The 21,552-nt window shown below is 35.8% G+C and overlaps 1 protein-coding gene across 1 annotated transcript in view; it reads left to right on the top strand.

The window, feature by feature from the left end:
• The window catches only part of LOC136032626 (uncharacterized), an 87,347-nt gene extending 71,789 nt beyond the window's left edge, over positions 1–15,558 (top strand). Inside the window, exons 13-14 of the mRNA XM_065712899.1 lie at positions 1,620–1,891; positions 14,304–15,558. Of these exons, the coding sequence (XP_065568971.1) occupies positions 1,620–1,891; positions 14,304–15,488 (1,457 nt within the window). The 3' untranslated portion in view covers positions 15,489–15,558. The remainder of the gene's footprint in view (positions 1–1,619; positions 1,892–14,303) is intronic.
• The last annotated feature ends 5,994 nt before the right edge of the window (positions 15,559–21,552 follow it).

Raw genomic sequence — 21,552 nt, 5'->3', positions numbered from 1 at the left:
TAAGCGCACCCTATTGCTTTTGAAACCCACATTTGTGCGGCGGCATATAACATTTATCAACTAGTTCAGGCATTATCAATTACTCAAAAATTTTGAACATGTTTTAGCTACCGTTATTGGTTGAAACGGTGAACATTCGTCTAAGTGTTTAGTCTTCCTAGGGTTAGGAGTAAGGCGGTTAGTTGAAAACGAAGAAGGAACTATTTTCTTTGGGAATACTACTGGGAATAGTAGAGAAAGGTGGGGAAAACGTAATGGGGTTTCAAATAGGAGGTTTTTTGTGCAACTTTTATCTGCACCTCTCATGAGAGGCTGCTTGATTTTGCAGATTGTATCAAAGAGCACTGATAACTTATAAGAATGAGAACTGGCGCTAGTTTCGATAAAGACTCTCAATACCCTCTAGCGTTTGCTGACTCCTGGCTTTTTTTTCAGTGTAATATTAAGAATAAATAATGTAATTAGTGTAATTGCTAAAATCAAATATTAATGAATGTATGATCTCAGTTTCTAACAGAAAACGAAGCTTGAAAAAATGCCGCTGTGTAGCTGATTTCGTAACAGTTGAAGGAATACTTCGGAAAGTGAGTAAACTCTTCAATTTTCTGATCAAAATAAGTTCCTATCGGCATTATTTGGTAGTATCAAGGACATCTCTGCTTGGAAAATGCAGCTTGAAAGCACCTTATTTCCCACGTTTTTCAGCTTTGATACAACTGGCTACTAGACATTGTAAATTCTCTGTAGTTGGAGACTCGGAGATCCCTTTAACTGTTTCAATAAACGACGGAGTTTTTATTTTTACAACAGAACCCAGATTTTGGTTGGTAATTGCTAGTACTAATTTATCTGCAGTAGCCTTCTGCACAAAAGCCACCTGCCACCCATTTACTCCTTGTCAAACGTCACCCTTAGAAGCGTCAAGCGATTCACCAAATACAGATTCTATTAGCTCTTTTTGTTCGGATGGAGTTTTCAATGGTGGATGATTAGTAATTACTGCAGAGTAAGGTATAGTTGTCGGAGAGTTTGGTAGGGCGTGGAGAGTAAAGAAACGTCAACTTAATTAATTTATTGAATGGAGCCTTCAAAGCAACGACACATATCATGTACTTTAGTTGTCACGCAACTTCTTATCTCTTTTCATCATACTGGGGCCATAGGCCTTTTCATCATAGGTCTTAGCATGGGGCCATGGGCCTTAGCATGTTCAAAAACAACGAATGTTGGTAGTCGAAGGTTTTCTTTTGCCGATTTGGCTAAGAATTCCACAATCTCAAAACATTATTAGCGCTCAGTATCTAATATCTGGAGAAAAACTCTAATTCACGTTTAGTAATCAAGTTTTATTTTATTCCCGCTAGAACTGCTCTTGAAACAAAACTTAATACCCCACTGCCAGCCAATGTTTGCCGTGTCCATCTTTTATATTCATCTCGTCATGATTATAGATCCAGAAATCAGTCCAAAGGACGAGCCAATTTCATAACTAAGCGTTAATTTTTTCACCGACAAATACGATTATCTGTTTTCAATTGTCTCTTGTGAAAATAACATCTTTTGAATTCCATAGCTTTCTGTGGAGAACTTTCTAGAACTAGTGCCATTTTTCTTTCTAGGGCTTCCTGGTATCATCGTTTCCATTGTTGCTGCAGTAAATTTGGATCATTATCGTGACCCTCGAAGTGAATCTTGTCGTTTGTCCCCCTCCCATGTCGGCGTTTATTATGGCACCTTTATTGTCCCTGCGCTACTGATAATAGTTACCAACTGTGTTGTATTTTTGTTGGTAGTTCGAGTTATTTTCATACAAGGTAAACGCCAAGCGGCGGCAAACAGATTTGGAGCCACTGAAAAAGAAAGGTCCTTCAATGGAATAAGTATTGCCCAGGTAAAGTCATTTTATTTCTTCTTTAAAGCTTTTGAAACATGAGAATTTCATTATAAATTATGTCTGGTACTATATGAATTTTAAATAAATTCTACAGTCTTTCGGTATTGCTTTAAAATGTCCAAACTCTTGCATCAGACCCACAGTGAGGGTTTTGGCCTCTCTCGCGCCCTGTGCAAAATCTTGATTAGGGCCTCCTCTTCTGTCTCAAAATTCTTTGACCAAATTAAAAAAAAAAATTCCTTTTATTTAAGTCTAATTTTTCTTACTTCAGCCTCTACAAAATTACTGATGATTGCGTCCCAGATGATTCCATCTAGTTCTTTGTGTTCTATGCTTATTAACCCTAAATCATTTAATTGCCCCTTAGGTATAGTTTATTTGACCTTTCTTACTGATTGAAATAAATGTTGTAAGTTTGGGCATGGGGAAATAGGGATGCGCCTTTCTTCAAGATTATGTTTGGTATCAAACAGGGATGAGTCCTATCCCTATTCTAGTTTTTTATCTTTATGGACTATATTCTAATGCAATCTCCTGACTCTGGAGTGAAGCTTTGTTGCCGACAGATTTTTGACATTAACCTCGCACGTTGTTTTTCTCGAATAAGTGAAACAGCCACTGCAGCTGCTATTCGAAGCCATAGATGGGAAGGCCGTAAAAGTGGGGTTTATAGTGAAAGTCAGTAAGAATTCTGACTCTCTGGTGACACTGAAACGCAAAGATAAAGCGATTGAACAGGTCAATGAACTTAAGTTCCTTGGTAGTTGGATTGATTATAATGTTGAAATAATCAACGAAATCAAGGGGCAGATTGGAGAAGCTATGTCGGCTTTTAATAAGTTGAAACCAACATGGCATATTAGAAAATATGAGCTCTATTTGCTTCGATCTCCGCCTTATGAATAGCAACGTGATGTCCATTCTCCCCTTTGCATGTGAGTGCTGGAAAATAAATTTCCAACTGGAGAAACGCGTCTTAACCCTTTAAAATATGTGCCTTAGAAGAACACTGAACATATCGTGGCAAGAAGAGGTTGCGAACATAGGAGTGTGGCCAGAAAACCGGTCAAATATTAGTTACTGTCCTTTTGAAACGTAGGAGATGGACGCACCTTGGCCACGTCCTTCGTATACCAGAGGATCTATTCCCATGTACATTTTATGAGTGATCTTGTTAATTTAATTAAAAGATATTAAATTTGCCATATTAAAAGATATATATTTTCCAAACATACATGCGAGCCTAGTTAATTGCAAAATTAATGCTCTATGATTCCTGTTATTGTTATACAGGTCTATGATACCAAATTTGTTCAGGTCAACTCTTTTTCCCTGATATTTAAGGTGTTTTTGCTTCCTAAAATCTATCATTCCATGATTCGATTCTTTTGTTTTAAAACTTTCAAGAATAGAAATGAATACACCATCTACATCTTCAAATAGGACAGAAATGGAATCATTGAAGAATAAGAAGGTTGATATACAATGAATATTATTTCCTGAATGAAAAAGAAATCATTAAAAAAAAAAGACTTAGTGCTTTTTTATAACGATATTTTTTATAATGAAGAAAGCTTTGAAAGAAAGCTTTCAAGCTAAATTCTATTTTGTCTGTTGTTTTAACCCGTGCACATGTAAATTGAATCAACTGTGACGCAACAAAAACTGAAAAGTTATAATGCATTGAAAATATTTAATGGCTATATATTTGAACATTGGGGGAGGGGGTAAAGTATAGCAAGGCTGTCTTCAAAAGTGACAGAAGGAGTACCAGTCCCCCCTCCCACCCCCTTTTCCAAAATATGTCAGATCGAAATTTCAAGATAGCCATTTCGTTCAAACTTGACCAAAGGTCAAATAATTTTGCTTTCGGGATTAACACCTCCCCCGTCCCCCGGCGCAAGGGCTGTAAGCTATTCAAGTTGCCCATTATTAACATTTTAATAGAAGGAGTGGTCGTATAAACTTTGTTTTTTGGGGGGGGGGGGGCTCATTGGATTGGAAATCAAAAGTTATGATACCCTTTTTAAAGGTCAAAAAGGATCGGAGGGCAATTAGCCTCCCCCCTCCGCAAATGCCATTTTTTCCCAAATGTGTCCAATTTAAGTTTTGAAAAAGCCTCCGTTGTTGATATCCCCTTAGCATCTGGGGCAAGGGCTATAAGCTATGCAAGTTGTCAATTGTTGACACATAAGGATCTTTAATGGAAAAGAGGGCAGGCTTAATCATGGGTCCTTTAAAAAGGCTAAGGGTATTTAAGTGAAAATTCAAGGAAATTTTGAGAGGAATGCTGAACACTGACCAAGTACTGATCTTGCTGGTTGTGGAAAAGGAACGCCAGAAATATCTAAAAAACGACTGAGGGTATCAAGGTGAAACGTTCAAGGTATGTTGAGGAGATGTCTAAGCGGGAATGGAGGGCAACCACCGCCACCCTCTCCTTTCTCTTTTTAGGCTCCTCCTCTGCTCAACGCTGATCACAGTAGTCATTTTGTTCAAACTGATCAAAAGGTCTCTGAGCTATACTTCAAGGGATGCTATGCCCCCCATAGCCCCGGGGTAAGGATTGTAAATTACGCAATTTGCCAATTATTTGCATGTAGGATTTATCATTAGGAAAAGGAGAAATATTTGAGTGTGTGTAAATCCGAAAAGACTAACAGCATTAAGACGAAATTTTGAAGGATGTTGAGGGATATGTTGTACTAAATCAAAATGCAATATGCGCACTGAGTTTAAAAAAAGAAAGAAAATTTCTGCAATATCTTAAGAACAGCAGAGGGTATTGAGTTGAAACTCTCAGGACATGCTGAGGAGGATGTTGACAAGCGATTGAAGGGCTACAGCAGAGGGTATTAAGTTGAAACTCTCAGGACATGTTGAGGAGGATGTTGAAAAGCGATTGAAGGGCTGCCAGCACCCTCCCAGGCCCTTCAGAGCTGTCATCCCTCCAAAAAGATTTTATCAAAATTTTAAATTGACATCTTGTTGAAAATAGTCTAAAGCTCAAATACTATACCTATTGGAATGACATAAACCCCCGTAGATGCGGAGAGAGATTCCGAGCACAATAAAGCTGAACAGCCAGTTTATCAAAAAGGAGGATCCGTAATATTTTAAGAACGACTGATGGTATTAATTTGAAACTTTCAGGACCTGTTGAGGGACACATTGAAGAGTTACTGGGGGGAGCGGCCAGCCCCCTTGCCCTTTTTAGGTGCTCCCTTCTCTTATCACTAATCATAATTTTAAAATAAAGATTTTGGTCAAAGCAGTCAAAAGATCTAGAAGCTGTGCCTCTGAGACGCAATGCCCCCCCAACAACCCTGGGGCAAGGATTGTAAGTTATGTAATTTGCCTATTTTTTACTCGCAGGATTTATCATTAAGGAAAGGGGGGATAATTGGTTCTAGGGTGTTCAAAAATTCTAAAGGTATTAAGGTGAATTTTTGGGGAATACTGAAAGCGAGTTAAACTAAATCAAAAGATACTATGTACATCCAGTTGACCAAAAAAGTGTATTTGTCTTATCTCAAGAACGACCGAGAGTATTAAGTCTAAACTTTCAGGGCATGTTAAGGAAGATGCTTAATTGTGGTAAGAGGGCAACCAATCCCCCTCCTATTCTCTTTTTAGCTGCTCTCCCTCCAAAGATATTTAATTCGAATATTTCAACAGCCATCTTGTTCAAAATTGTTGAAAGTCAAATAACTATACTTTCGGGGGTGACGCAATTCCCCACAACCCCTGGGCAAGTGTTGTAAATTCTATAAGTTGCCCATTGCTTATATACAAGGTTGGTTATCGGAAAGAGGTGGCTTGTTTGATCCTGAATGTCCATAAAAGCCAATGATACTAAGCTAAAATTTTAAGAAAGTGTGAGAGGAATGTCAAACAAAATTAACACAAACTATCGGTCAACTTGTTGGCCAACGAGACTGATTGTCTACAATCAGTCAGAAAGCTGCTACAACTACTTGTGACTACTTTCAGGGAATCCAGGGGGTGATTGTTGAACTTTTAAATTTTAATCGTGAAAAACATCACTTGGATGTTTTGAAACTTTGATGTTGAAAAAAATATTTTTATGTTGAAAGGGGGATATTGAAAAACTTAAAATTTTGTTTATCAAAAACGAAACGAAATTAGTTTAGAAAACTTTCATTGAGCTAAACCAGCACTAACAATCAATAACAGCCCTATTTGTAAAAAGAAGCTATAAGATATTTCAAATACAACAAATACAATGAATAAATTCCAAAGACAGATAACTGTCGTCTACTTGCTATTACTTTGTCATAGAACCTTGCTTTAAGGTGGAACACTGAGTAAACCTGGTGCTATGACTACCGTAAATATTGAGATCTAAAACTGGAAGAAATAACACTTCTTAGATCCATCTGGAAATAGATGACTTGGACGCAGCAATATGAGGCTTACAGTATGTAAGAAAAAATGCGTTGTCTCGATTTTGATATGTTTGGTAAATGACGACTTATACTTATTGACGACATGACTGCCTGTCCATGGATTATTCTTTATGGTTGATTGTGTGTGGCTATGCTGTTTGACCTATGTGATTGTATGGATGAGTAGGGTTAAGGCCTCATTCAAGTGCTGGTCTATATTAATCACTAATTTAGGAAAACAGTCTTCCTTTTCTCCTTCTGTCTCCTTTTTTTTTTTTTTTTTTTTTTTTTTTTTTTTTTTTTTTTTTTTTTTGTGTTTGTGCTGTAGCATTGGTGATTTCTCTTTTCATGATATTATTCTAATATAAGTAGCAAGATGCGTCACCGGGAAAAAGGGGAGGCCGAAATTTAACCACTGAATTGTGGTTGCACGGTTTCGTTGTTTTTAACAGCACATAGATTTGAGAAACAAAAATTTCGTCGCCATTATGTATCATATTACTAAGTGACAAACTGGATTAAATCTGAACTGTTTCACAAGCTGATAAAATCAATGAAGCTGCTAGTTTTTGTGTTAGTGTCTCAGTTGAAGATTTTCGATATAAAATATATGTTAATCTAAAGAAATCAAATAAGCGTTTTGCGTCCCAAATACTAGTAAGCTTGGGAAGACTATGCCTTCTATGAAAGACACCTCTCTTGAGCTTCTTATGATTTGACTAATGCCTAACTGAAGGCTTGATTAAATTGCCGATCAAGCACTGCTTGCCGTATTAATGGACTAACACCTGAGTAAAGAAGCTCCGTAAGAAAGGACAAGGTCTCCGGCGGAGTTGAATCCAAGGGCTGAATCACGTTTCTTCGACAACAGTCCATCATTTTTTAATAAACCTTTTACTGGCACCTAGTTAAATCCCGCTATCCATCCAAGATAATACGGACTATGGAAGGAGAATATCCTTGGCGGTAAAAACCTTGCCAGAGACGGTGCAAGCCACTAGGCATAATGTCTTGGACAATGAATGGTACGGTTTCTGTGGGAGAGACAAAATGAAAATATCACCAGGTAGAAGTACCGGACTTCCTACTAATAGCCTTAATAGTAAGGGATATTAGAGTTATGTCTGGATTGATCAAAATACCAGTTGTCAGATCCGTTTCTACCTTCTTAAGGCTCTTCAGAAGTAAACTAAATGGGGAAATGTATAGAAGAAATGAGGCGTCCAGCTTGTTGCAACTCTATCTATGAAAAACATTCTGGATCTGGTTTCCAAGAAACAAATGGTTCAATCTGAAAGTTTTGACTAGTTGGAAACAAATCAATGGTTATCAACTGAGATACCAAAGAGTTCATAATTTTAAATAGTCAACCATCTTTTGCATTATCAAATTTTTGTGTTACTTCATCAGGGATTTAACCACTTCAGGCATACGTTCTGCAGATATCCACCCTTTGCCCTGCAAAACTAGCTGCCAGACCTTATTTTCGAAATAATTACAAAAGTCAGAATTTGATCCTCTCTTTGTATTTATGTAAGCTGCTGCGGTTGTATTGACTGAACACATCCAGGCATGCATGCCTTTGCTATCCTGAGCAAAGCTTTTTAATCCCAGATAAACAGTTTTGTCTCTAAAACGTTGATGTCAAATCTCTTTTCTTCTGAGAACCATTTACCTGTGGCCGGTTTCATGGAGTATTCATCCACAAATGCCTCAGCTAGTTTTGATGCATTATTACACAAATATTTGTCAACTGATCTAGGCTCAATTGCTTTAGAAGAATGATTGGCAATATCCAGCCACAATTGCAGTTCCGAACTTACATCGGATATTAACGTTAGCTTTGTCGCAAAATTGCCCTACGCGTTTTTTATTGCTTGAGCACTCAATGACTCCGCTTTCCGGTAAAATAAAGAATCTAATTTTTGCGATAGTTTGGACGGGGGGCCTCGTTCTTCCAGTGGCGATAATGGTAGGCCAGCTCCCCTTCACGGTTTTTGATCCTCCAAAAGATTTTTCCAAATCCATCACGGATTTGGATCCAAAAAGAAACTCTGTCACTTTGATTTCAGGAGCACATAAAGCTGGAATCACTTCGAGCATCATCGCATGACGTCTTTTTAGAATGAGATCATGATTAATGGAGCCAATTATGTGAGTGAGTATGTGGAGCCAAGTATGTGAGTAAGTGTGTGACTGTATCTTAGGCTCTTGACAGCTTTTTCTTTGATATCATGGTTTTCAAGCTCAGGAATCACATTTGCTACCTCTAAAACATAAAAGGTTGAGTGAAGAATAGTCCGCTACACTTGAAGTGCATTAGCATCCCTCTGTTTAGCCCGTGATGAGAGAGTAGCCCAAGTTTTATTGTTAACCTTGGGAACAATAATGTTATCGGTATTCGGAGGCCTAGTGTGGCCCTCAAAAAAATCATTCAGCTTCCCGATTTCCAGAGGCTCAGAGAAACCTCTGTTTGTAACTTTGGCAAGTTTTTTATGGGTCTGGGGACCTTCCTTGGCATCAGAGCCTTTTTCAGAAACCTTTTTAAAAAGAGCGTCATTTGACGTGCTTTCTTTTATTCTTTTTGCCTTTGTGCTTTTCCGGTTTAGCCTTCTACTTCCTGTCATTTCTTTGGTCATGGATTTCTCATGCGGCATTCAGTTCCATTTCTGGTGGTTCTAGAACCTATTTGTGGGCTCCTAGAGCTAGATCTTACGTTCCTAGAACTAATTTCAGGACTCTGAGAGCCATATCAAGCACGAGTTTGAAACTCTGGGCTCCTAGAGCAATGGTTTCTACTTCAATCACTATCCACTGCTGGGAAGGTTGAAACAAAAAAAAACCTAGAGTTTCAGCCAATTTTTAATCATAGTCGATTCTTAACTAAGAAGCATTGAAAACACATCCGAAATTTCCCTTTCCGGCAGGAAAATACGCATTGATCATGAATAACAGAAAACCTAAAAATTCTATTTGATAACTTGAAATAAGAACGGGCTTTCCCAGTTGAATCACAAATCTCAATTCTGATAGTAATTTCACTGTTTCATGAATGTTCTTTTGACATTCTGAAAATACTATTCCCAGAAAGGTTGAAACATTCAAGTAAACAAGACAAATATTCTTTTCGTCGAAGTAGGGAGAAAACGGGTTTCATGAGTTTTGTAAGAACCCTTGGGGCTCCTGACAACCAATTTGGCATACACGGGTAAACCTAGCAATAGTTCGCTTCAAACAAAGCCACATTTGATCATCACGACAAACAAGATATGAATAATAAAAATCGACAAGGTCAACAGAGGTCATGTAATAATTTTTGTCATTAAGAGAACCGCAGACTAACACTTTTCCATTTTAAAATGGCAGCATTTAACGTTTTTGTTTAACTCTTTAAGATTCGGAATAAATCGAGAAGAACCATTTTTCCTTTGGGACAGTAAAAGGGGAGAAATACAAAGTATTTCGTTTGTTCTGAACTCTGAACTTCAACAATAACACATTTATGCAATAAAATATCAACTCATTTTCTTATATTCTGTAGTTCTTCAAAAGTAAAACTAATAATAAATAAATAAAAAAATAAATAGATAACAAATAAAGAAACATTAAAAACAAATTAAGTGGTGAAAAGATTTGTCATACAGTGCCTTCGTTTGAGCTTGTTCTTGTGGCATGTGTTTATGTTGACTGCAGCAGTGGGGGTAGGGGCAGACTTGATGGAAACTTTTTAGACTTTTTTTTTATTAGGATTCGGTCAAAAATGTGCCTCCTCTCATCGTAAAGTCTAGTAATGACTTACATAGCAATTTCGATTTACGGTCTATTATTCTTTATTACGCTCTATTTTAAATGACCGTGATTTTCACCGTGGCAAAAGCGTCTCAATTAGAAGTCATGTATCAGGCTTGATGCGAACCGTCGCCTTAATATTAGCTCTTTCTGCAAGTGTGTTTGAACTTAACCGCCTTGCATAGCAAATTGAATCCAGCTCGAATCAAATAATGGCGCGAGCTGGAATATAACAAAAGAATTTGGTTTCAAAATCTGCCTTTTTTAACGGTTCTAGCGATTTTTAACGGTTCTGCCGAGTAGGGAAAGAAAAACACCTTTTGCAAGAAAAAATTGTTAGTATCTTGAATTAACATACAGGAAAACAACAATTTAGCAATGTAGGCTACAAGTCTCATTTTGAAAAAATTCCCTCCTTGGGAATTACCCTAACCGATTCGTCTACTTCCTTGCAAGTTCATTACATCTTTGTATTGATATTGGTGACAGGTTCATCACTTGGGTACCAAGCTCTGAACTATTATTTAATTTTGATGGAACACTTCAAAAAGTCTAAAATATTTTTCGACGATATTTGATATATTTGTATCTATTTCTGCATCTGTTATTGTTATTTTTTGTGCCATTCTAATTACTGCACTTATTATACTCTTTTTCCAAAAAGTAAGTTAAACTTTATGTGAATTTACATTTAAAATTATGCAATTGTTTTTATTTGTTAGATTTAATTATATGCTGGTGGTCAACAAGCTGTATCCAGAGCTGGTTCACCGGGTTAGATCCCCTTCTTACCACTGAAATCTTTCTCTGGTTCGTAAAAAAATGGCAAAACTGCATATAAAGCAATTTTTGATGTGTATTTAAAGTACTTTTTTTGTAATACCCCCCTAAAAAACAGCCCCCCTCGAACAGAAATCCTGAATAAGCCCTAGGTAGTCAATCTATTTGCCTGAAAGTAGGAGCTGCATTTCCTTTACATAAACGTCAATAATTCTTGTAAACTTCTGTTTAGTTTGTAATTTACCAACAACTAGCATTCTCTGCATCGAAAGGAATGTCTTTACCTGAGTAAAGGCATTCTAATAATTGTCACTATTGTCATCATGGAAAGTGTCAATCATTGTTCATCTTAAAGTGTCGTCATCTGAAAGTGTCATCCTTGACACTAGAAAGTGTCAATCGTTTGGTGCCTTTAAAATAACTGTAACAACGTTTTTGAACTCTAGATTATTCGATTTTCATTTTGTCTCTGTTCTTTTTTTTTAATGCCCCCGTAACGCCTCATCTCTCATTCTCCTTTATTTAGACTAAGCCGGAATAAGGGTGTTCCGGGGTGATACCTCCCTTCTTATTGCAGAAATATATTTCTGATATTTATTTTAAAGCTTCATTTAACTAAACTGTGCTTTATATTTCATAAAATTATACAAAACGATGTGTAAGTAAGCGTCGCCTATTATGAATGAGAGACGATTTGTCCTTTTTTAGGTGATGGGGGCTTTTTCTTTTGCCTCCTTTTTTCCTTTTTCTTTTGGTTTTCTTTTTCTCCCTGCTATTTTCTCCCTCTTGTAATTCTTTTATTACGCTGGTCTGTGATGCATCTTTACTAGCCCATCACATTATTCTTTAAACATATCTTGAAAATGAAGCCAAATAGCCCCCCCCCCTCTCATTCAAATCTGATCATTTCTCTCGTTTTCCTTTGTGAAAATGCAAGCCAGTAAAATGAACGACCCAAATCCTTTAACCAAGCGTTTTACGTTGCTTTACACAAGCCAGTAAAGGAACACATCAACACGTAAAATTCCACGTGATTATTTCGCCTTGTTTGACATAAAGGAGCACATCAACACGTAAAATTCCACGTGATTATTTCGCCCTGTTTGACATAAAGGAACACATCAACGCGTAAAATTCCACGTGATTATTTCGCCCTGTTTGACATAAAGGAACACATCAACACGTAAAATTCCACGTGATTATTTCGCCCTGTTTGACATAAAGGAACACATCAACACGTAAAATTCCACGTGATTATTTCGCCCTGTTTGACATAAAGGAACACATCAACACGTAAAATCCCACGTGATTATTTCGCCCTGTTTGACATAAAGGAACACATCAACGCGTAAAATTCCACGTGATTATTTCGCCCTGTTTGACATAAAGGAACACATCAACGCGTAAAATTCCACGTGATTATTTCGCCCTGTTTGACATAAAGGAACACATCAACACGTAAAATCCCACGTGATTATTTCGCCCTGTTTGACATAAAGGAACACATCAACGCGTAAAATTCCACGTGATTATTTCGCCCTATTTGACATTTTCAGCTAATAAAAAGGACGACGAGCTTTTGTGGCAGTGCTTCTCCTGTTTTTCTGTGATTTGTTTATCTAAAAATGACCGGAAATGTTTTTTTCTGTGTAGGATGGGGCTATAGCAATGGCAATTAGCAGTACTTAAATACCCACGATATTTTTCATACTAGTTTCTTATGAGAAATTCCTGACAAATATTCCCTTTGTGATTAGTATTTATCTTTTGCTGAATACTTTTATAGCATATAATGTTTAGGTGTATAAGGTATGGTGACAATGTACCGTCACCATGTTTTAATTAGATATTTTATGGTCATATATTTTGATAGTATATAATGATATATGTCAATATATTTTAATAATAATGCATCTATTATTATAATATTTAGGGATATAAGGTATGGGGACTCATGCAAGGCGACAAGTTTATACAATCAGCTGTAGAACGACGTAGGAATTGTAATATATATTCAATCTACCCAATAGAATTGAAAAGGGATAATTTGAAAAGGCTCAAATTATTGTTCCCATGCACTCACGTAATAGACATGTTAATTGGGTTATTTTGCAGTATTTTCGGGTAAATAATTCCAAATGTGTTATAGCAGCAATTACTTTGCATGTCTTGTGACTTTTCTTTAAAACTATCTGATGGGATAGTCCATGCATATACAGAGTGGTCCTCTTGTGGCGTAATTTTTTCAAAATCCCGGGGAGGGGAGTTGGAGCCAATTTTCCCAAATCAAGCAAAAATGGCAATGAAAAATAAACCATATAATACCATAAAGGCAAAGATATACTGAAGAAAACTGACCTGTTTCTGTTGATGCTTGACTTATGCAGGCTAATCTTAGTTTTGGCAAGATTTTTTGCAGTAACTAAGTTTTAGCTGGGGGGCAAACTGGGATCTGGGGGGACTGATGTCTGGAGTGGGGTAGTTTCCTATTGTTATTTTTTATCCCTCCACTCCTCTTATATTGCCTCGCCTAAAGCTTTTTTTTAATTGGGCTTCTCTAGCAATGCGTGCTAAGGGACTCGTTTGTATGTTCTGTTAATAGTACAATGTACTGTTAGTGTACTGTATTGTTAATAAACAATAGCACTGTGGATTCTCTAATATAGGGTGTCACTTTTTTGCATAGAATGATCTGAGGTGCAGGATTTGAAGTACCATCAGTTCTTCGTTAAGTAAAAGTTCTAAATAATTACCACCTGTCCGGATGGTTACCACATAGAACCAGGAATTGTGAGAATACATTTTAGGTATGTATTAGTAATTATAGCCATGCAGTAATTTACTGTAGAGGGTGGGCTCTTTAAAGACATGGAACATTGATTGCATGAAAAATCCAAGGAACCTTGGCGAAATATAAAAGAAATTGAGGTTTGGGGGAAGCGGCTAGTATAAATAACCTTCTTCTGCGTTAGTGCGCAAAAAAAAGTTAATTAAATAACCCACACCTACGCATACTTCCTACTCAAGGTGGTGTTAAGGGCTGGTATGTCAAGCCTACAAGTAACGAATTTAAAATTCCAAACACAATATTATTTATATATTTCTTTAAATATGTTCAATTATCTGGTTACCAACCATTATGGCAGTTGGAGTAACGATTTGATCTATTTATGTAAGATTTTTCTCCCACTAATAGTAGCGATAGGGGCGGATCCAAAGTGAATGTGATTTAGCTCCTCCTATTATTATTTTTTGTCTCTTTAGCCCCTATAATCGTCATAACCTTCGACCTTCGTGAGGGACATATGCCCCGAAATCTGCTCCCTGGACGTGCGTCTGAGTGTTGGTGGCTAAGAGGGTCGAGTCCTACCATAGGAACATAAGTAAGCACAAGACTAGCAATATTTTAACACGTTCTTTTATTGTTCCAGATCCGTGGTGGAATAACCGTGATGGCTCTGGTTGGTGCCACGTGGATTGCTGGACCTTTGGCAGTTGGTATCTTAAGACTTCCGATGCAGTATTTATTCTGCCTTACTAATTCCCTCCAGGGCTTCGTGATTTTCTTAGTGCGAGTTGTCCTCTTTCCTGATGCCCGTGGTGCATGGGTAGCCCTATTCAAGTTTGGACACATAAGCAAAAATAGACGTGACATTTCACATGGTTCTAATTCAAATTCACACTCTCAGCTGCGCAACACAAGGTCAACGTCTACAAATTTACTCCACAGCACTTCATCAAATGCTAGTAGTATTGTGAGACTACGTGCTGCTGATAGGGATGAGTTTTCGGGACTAACTCGAGATTCTTCAAGGAAGAAAGAAAAATTACTATCAATTAAAGCTTCAAAGGCCAACGACAAAAAAGGGCATGAAAAGTACTGCCCATGCGTAAACCCAACTATGAAAGTTTACCAGAGCAAAGGTAGTTCTTTCAAAGTTGCAAACTGTATATGTCATCTCCCTTCTTATGAAAGATCTCCAAAAATAACAAAAGGCCCAGAGTGTCATCAAAAAAGCCCAGACGTTATAATGACAGATACAAACAGTAAAGAATATGAAGAAATACCTAGGTTTGAGGCATCCAAGACTTTCCCCAGACCAAGAAATGACCTATGCCCTAATATTGATAGTGGAGAAAGCGCGGACGAAATGAGTCATGCTTTAACCCAAGGTTCGCTTATAGATGGTGTAGATATCAAATCCGACCTTGAGTCATCTGATGAATGTGCTGATACTTCTTGGATGTTTGTTAAAGCAGAGGCTGCTTTGCCAAGAATTCAGGAAAGTCCTCATAGTCTAGAACATATCAATGAACTAAGCGGCAGCTGGATGGATGAGCAGCATATTCCAAAGAGTTACTCTAATCAGTGTATTAATGATAATAGTTCTAGTCCTATGTTACGTGATTTTAGTAGTGAAAGACAGCTTCCCCGTGTCGTTGATATGGAGTTAAAACGCAACATTAATCAAAATGTGATTTATAAATTAACAGATCTCAATAACGGCAGGAGGCACGCGCCCTGCATTCGATTATCTGGGCAAAATGTAAAAATTGTTGAAGCTGTAACCCCCAAGATTCCTCTTTTAAGTCAAATTGCTACAGAGAGCCGTTAAAATGGCTCTATTTACTATATTTGTCTGTATATTCATATTTAATGGATATTTTGTTTAATTAAAAAGATAATATTTTGAAAATAGACTACTCAGTGGAGCTGGAGCTTCACCTGCCCCTGAATTTTTCTGTTTCCCCGAAATTTTCCGAAAGAAAATTTCGCTTTCCAAAATCTCAAAAAAAATATGTTCGTAATAATTTATTATTAATGTTAATTTCTGGGGAGATCTCGACGAACCCAATTTAATTTTGGTGAAATTTCGGTAAATCCCAAAAACTCTGCGATGAGATTGTATAAGAACTGAGCAGAGTATAGAAACAACTGCCACTTCAAAAAATGACGAAGACCACACTGCCGTTCCATCAAACAAAACAAGAAAAGATGAAGACGAAATTTGTGAATGAATAACTTTTTTGTCAGTTTTGGCTGAACCTATGCGGGGTGAGCAGACCAAGACTCTTTCAGAATTTATTTTATTATTTATTTATTATTTTTTATTTATTTATTATTATTTATTTATTTAATAAAGTTATTTATTATTATCTATTTATTTTATAAAGTTATTTATTTTATTCGTTTTGAGAGTTTAATTTATCGACGAGCTTCTTTGAGCAAGTTTGTTTTATTTTTATTTGTTTTAATTAATTTGTTATCTCGTTGATGACGGCTGTTACATATACAGTCGAAATAACCGCTTAATTTGTATTCACTGTCTTCACAAATTTCCTCAAAATCTTCTCTTGTTCTGAACTGTCTTTGCAGTGGCAGTGGTGGCATAATGCCACTGAGGCACTGAGCATATGAATATATTTCGAAAATAAGGACTGCAAAATGGAGTAGCGAGAGCCCTCTATACACCGAGAGCCCTCTAACTATAGAGCTCTCTATAGTTAATTACAATTCCCCAGCTACTAAGAGCGCAAAAATAAAACTACTTAGTTATTCCCTTTTATGTTGTGACATCATAATCGCTTGAAATAATCCAGTGTTAATCTTGTAATTTAGTCGCATGTAAGACAAAATTTAATGTGTTTTTACTATATTGTTGCTGTTGCGTTATAATGAAAAATTTATATTTAAAGCATGATTATTGTATTGAGTTATTTCCAATTGCGTTGTTTTGTTTTTGACTTAACGGCAATTGAATATGAAAATAAACTTTTTTTAATGTAAATTGATCTATCAGAAAATTCATTCCCATTTAAAAGAAAAATCTTTACAATGGAAGAACTGTGTCGATAAATGCACTGACGATGGGCGGGCTATGTGCGAGAAGAATAGTGGTGTGGTTATGAGAGTTCTTTGACAAAGTCCATGTGCTTTGTCGACACACTGTAGCCTGCATAGAGAAGAAATTGTTTCCAAAACATTGCCCAATGATTTCAAAGCATTACTTGATACAACTGTGAAATTTTTAAATCAAAATGGAGTGATTCACATTGAGGCTGACAAATAATTGGAATCAAGATCAGTTTTGCATCACTCACGGATTAATTTGAGTAAATCTTTCCATTTAATTCACCAATTCACACAGTTTTTTTTTTATAAAAAATAAAACACAATGTGACGACGAGTTGCATTGAAGCAGCGAAAATATATATATATATATATATATATATATATATATATATATATATATATATATATATATATATATATATATATATATATATATATATATAAAAATATATAAATATAATATATATACATATATATATAAAATATAGAATATATATATACAAATATAATAATAATATATACAAAATACAATAATATATATACAAAAATATTATATATATATATATATATATATATATATATATATATATATATATATATATATATATATATATATATATATATATATATACATGGAAAAAATAAAAGTAAATGATAAGGAAAAAACAGAAAAAAACTTTTCTCGAACCATTAAGATTACTAAACTCCTGAAAAAAACTGTTTAATACGATTCTTAAGTTGTGGCAAACTTTCTGTGAGATGAACAAAATCTGGAAACTAATGTTAAAACGATGAGTCTATGGGTCTGGTAACATGGTTTGTGTTTGTTGTGTTCCGTGGCATTAAGATAGCTGAAATCCTAGTCGAATGACATGATAGCATTTTTTAGAATTTCAGCATCATCGTCAATAAATAAAAAAAGTTTTATTCCTTATAATTAGTAATGTTCAGGAAGATTTTTACACTAAAATTGGTTCTTTTCTTATGATACTAATAAGAATTCAAATTAAGTTTGAAGTGATGATGGTAAAGAATAGAAGGGCCTAATATGGATTATTCCGCATAGCAACAATTAAAATTAGAATAAAACTGCGTGTCAAAAATACTTTCATTCAGTAGAAACATAGGATTCCCAAAATTGCATTAATTCGTTGCGAGACTCAGAAAATCTCCTTAAACTATTGAATAAGAAAACAACTTACTGTAAAATGTAAAGGATGGCTCAGACGGCGTTCATAAAGTTCGTAAAGTTGTTCGCAAAGTTCGTAAAGTTGCTTCGTTAACCTTCCGTAAACATTTACGTGAGTAAGTTAAAATTTAGTTAACTAATTACGTAAAGTACGTAAAGTTGACCGATAGGGAAAGAGTTCCAGAGCAAAACTTTTAAACAGATTTGGAAATGTGGAATCAGGAAACTGAAGATATGCTGATTTCTCTAGTCCAAGAACAATTCAAACCTTTTTAATTAGGCCACTCAAATATAAACTGTTTTCCTACCTTTTCAATTAATTGTAAATTTTTTAACGCTATTAACTAAAAATAGCAACGATTTTTTTGGTTTGAAACTTTGCTGCTGATAGTTCAAGATAGTCTATATTCCAGTCCAGGGTATATATTTGCACATTAAGTGGGGAGGATGAAATTCATGGCAAATTTGCATACAATTATAGGCCATATAATAGCTAGGATGAAAGTGAAAATGTCATTTGATGCTTTTTTTATGCTCTTGCATAATTCATATAAAATACCTTTGGGGCCCCTTTGAAGGCTGAAGATGCAAATAGCCCCTGAAGCAATTATTGAATTATGAAAGAGCATGAAAAAGGCATCAAATGACATTTTCACTTTCACCCTGAGGAAATGTTAAATATGAAATATGAAATGCTTCAGAAATTTGATTTATTTGCTGCTGAAAACGCACGTAAAGTACAAGGCTCATATGAGCGGTGAAAACTCTACGGAAGCACACTTTGCGAACGACTTTATGAACGCCGTCTGAGCCGTCCTTAGCAGTGACAATGCTGGCAGAACAAAATATTTTTTAGTACTGGCTACAACTGGCAACGTTTCGATGCGGTATCGACTTTTAACCAGATGGCAGGTCATAGTAGAAAGGTTTATTTTTTATAATACCCGCTTACCCCTAATTAGCTGAAATGTAGACAAATAGTTCTCAAAGGAATTAGAATATAGCTTAAAAAATGTATCATGCCAAAAATGAAAACAAAGCTAATAAAATATCCCAACGTCTTTTGGTAACATTAACAAGATTTAACTTAATTTTTTTTCACGACCACATTACCTTACTATGAAAAAAAATCAGAGTTTTAATAGGGATAAGTCTTTTTATTAGACACTGAAAAAAAACCACGATGAAGTGTTGTAATTGACATAACCTACATTTATTCACAAAAAATAACTTCTAGGTCACAGAATGCTACTGGTCCATCGGCTTTGAAGGTTCATTAACTGGGTTCATTCAAAGTCTTGAGTTCCTTAATCTCGCTTAAATTTAAGCAGAATTTTCAATAGAGTTGGAAAAATTTTCTTGTTTCTCTAATTGTAAACGAAATGTTCCTGAACTTATAATTCATTAATTTTCAATAAATTTGCGTTAAATTCTTAATGAAGTTAAAAAATTTTAAAACTATAAATTCACAAAAACATTTTGTTTATAGTTAGAGGAAGAAGAAGACTGTGCCAACTTTATTAAGAATTAAACGTTTGACCAGGCTAGACCAGGTTTCATGAATGAAGGATGGCAGATTGCCAAAAATTATCAATTTTGGAAGGCCATCTGGACCCAAACGATAAGTAGGTAGCCCTCCGAATGTGGTGGGAAGAAATTACAATGAAGGATTCAAAACGAATACAAACTTCATGGGAGGGTGAAGAGCGAAGTTTCGACTAGATCTGGTTAAAGGAAGAGTATGACTTATGTTGACCTCAAGTGACGTGGTATTGCTGGAGATATTGTATTTCATCGGTAATTTTTGGTAGTATTAGTAGTGGTAGAGCTTCCTCTGAACACTAATTCTGCTTGCGAACTAAAATTAGACTTTATTTTTCTTGTATAAAGATCTGCTGGTGAACAAAGCAGATTTTTTGCGATTGCAGGTGATCTTAAAAGAAGCAGCAAATAAGCATCTGAGAGAAATGTCAGATATATCGACTTATTTAATGCTGGATTGCTCCTGAGGGGATCTGTCAGACATGGATTGTCCATTTATTAGGCCATATGATGAAATTTACAAATTTTTTATGTTAAATCTTCAAGGATTTTTTTTCTTCCAATACTGCTAATATTATAAGCTAAGCATCGAAATAACTGATCAATGTTATATGTGTAATGTGCATCCACTACAACAGAAACAAGGTAGACACAAGGTGGAAAACTCCAAACAGTGTGACCAGCTAACACATATCAAGAGCTTAACAGCAAGTGCAGAGCCAATAACAGCAAATGCATAACTGAAGATTCTCAATCTTATATTTTTATTAATACCTAGGGACAAAAAGACTATCTCAAGATATCCAGAGTTTTAGCCAAATAGCATACCAGTACTTCACTGCAGCAAGTTTTTAATGCGCCAAAAAGCCAGTAACCCAAAGCTGAAGAAAAAGAACAAGTGTGAGTTTTTTTTCATGTTAATGGAAACCAAAAAGCACTAAGTTTATGCTTACTGAGAGTGGGTTATCAACAATAAGTGACAGATGAAGATTTCTCTTGATGAATTATCTTACAAAAATTGAAGCTAATAGCTCTCATACCCTGCATGACTGTTTAAGAAATCCATCCATGTATAGAGGCATTGCAAATAAATATGCCAACACCCAGAAGAAATTCTCAGTGCTAGTAAAGTCTATTGCGCCCACTTTCCTTCGCCCCCCATGGAGCTGGTCAATCCCCAGAATAAATACTAATTTCTCAAAGCGGACTAAAAACTCACCCCCATTGCTTTTATACACAAAAAAAAATGCTGAGCTTAATACAATTCCATATAAAAACTATTTCCAAATTTTAGTTGATGGGTCCAAAATGAATGAGAAGGTGGTAAGTGGGGCTCTTCTCCCAACCCTTAACATTGCAATGGGTGAGAGAAAGTATGATGATGTGTCTATAATGTCTGCAGAGTTAAAAACCATAATCATTGCATTAGAGCACCTCATGAATAATCGACCTGTGATTGCTAATTTACAAAAATATTGCAGTTTATTCTGACTCTTTGTCAAGTCTAAAGCTGCTCTCTTCAGCTTTTCAGTATAAGATGGATATATTGTCTTAGCATTATTGATAATCTTGCTTCAAGAGGAATAAGAACTTAACTCCAGTATGTTCTAAGCCACTCAGGTACGACTGGTAACCATCAGGCGGATGAAATTGCAAAAAAATACTTTAAATATTGACCGGCCAAGTGGGAGGTCAATCCCCATTAGAAACACATACCGCTGCAGATTATCAGATAGTCTTAGTTTCTGTTTGGTTCTTCCAAACCAAACCTTGTGTTTGGTTTCCATTAAGTCTAACGGATGAGCATAGGATAGAAAAGGTTCAGAGAAGGGCCACTAGATTGGTCCCATACCTTAAATAATTTCTTAGACCACACTGCTTTTCCATTTACGAAACAAATAATTGAAGAAAAAACGGGTTTAATTTTTTTAAATAAAGCAGTGACAACAAAATAAAATAAAAACTACACTTTAACTAACAAAAATAAAAATACTCCGAATATTTCGGCCCCACCTCCGGGAGCCTTTCTGAACGGGAAAAATAAAACAAAAAGGGAGAAAATTACAACAATTTAAGACTACTTTTAAGACATTTT

This window comes from Artemia franciscana, chromosome 11 (genome assembly GCF_032884065.1).
Source record: "Artemia franciscana chromosome 11, ASM3288406v1, whole genome shotgun sequence".
Classification (NCBI taxonomy): domain Eukaryota; kingdom Metazoa; phylum Arthropoda; class Branchiopoda; order Anostraca; family Artemiidae; genus Artemia; species Artemia franciscana.
This window is presented reverse-complemented; position numbering and strand designations above follow the sequence as displayed.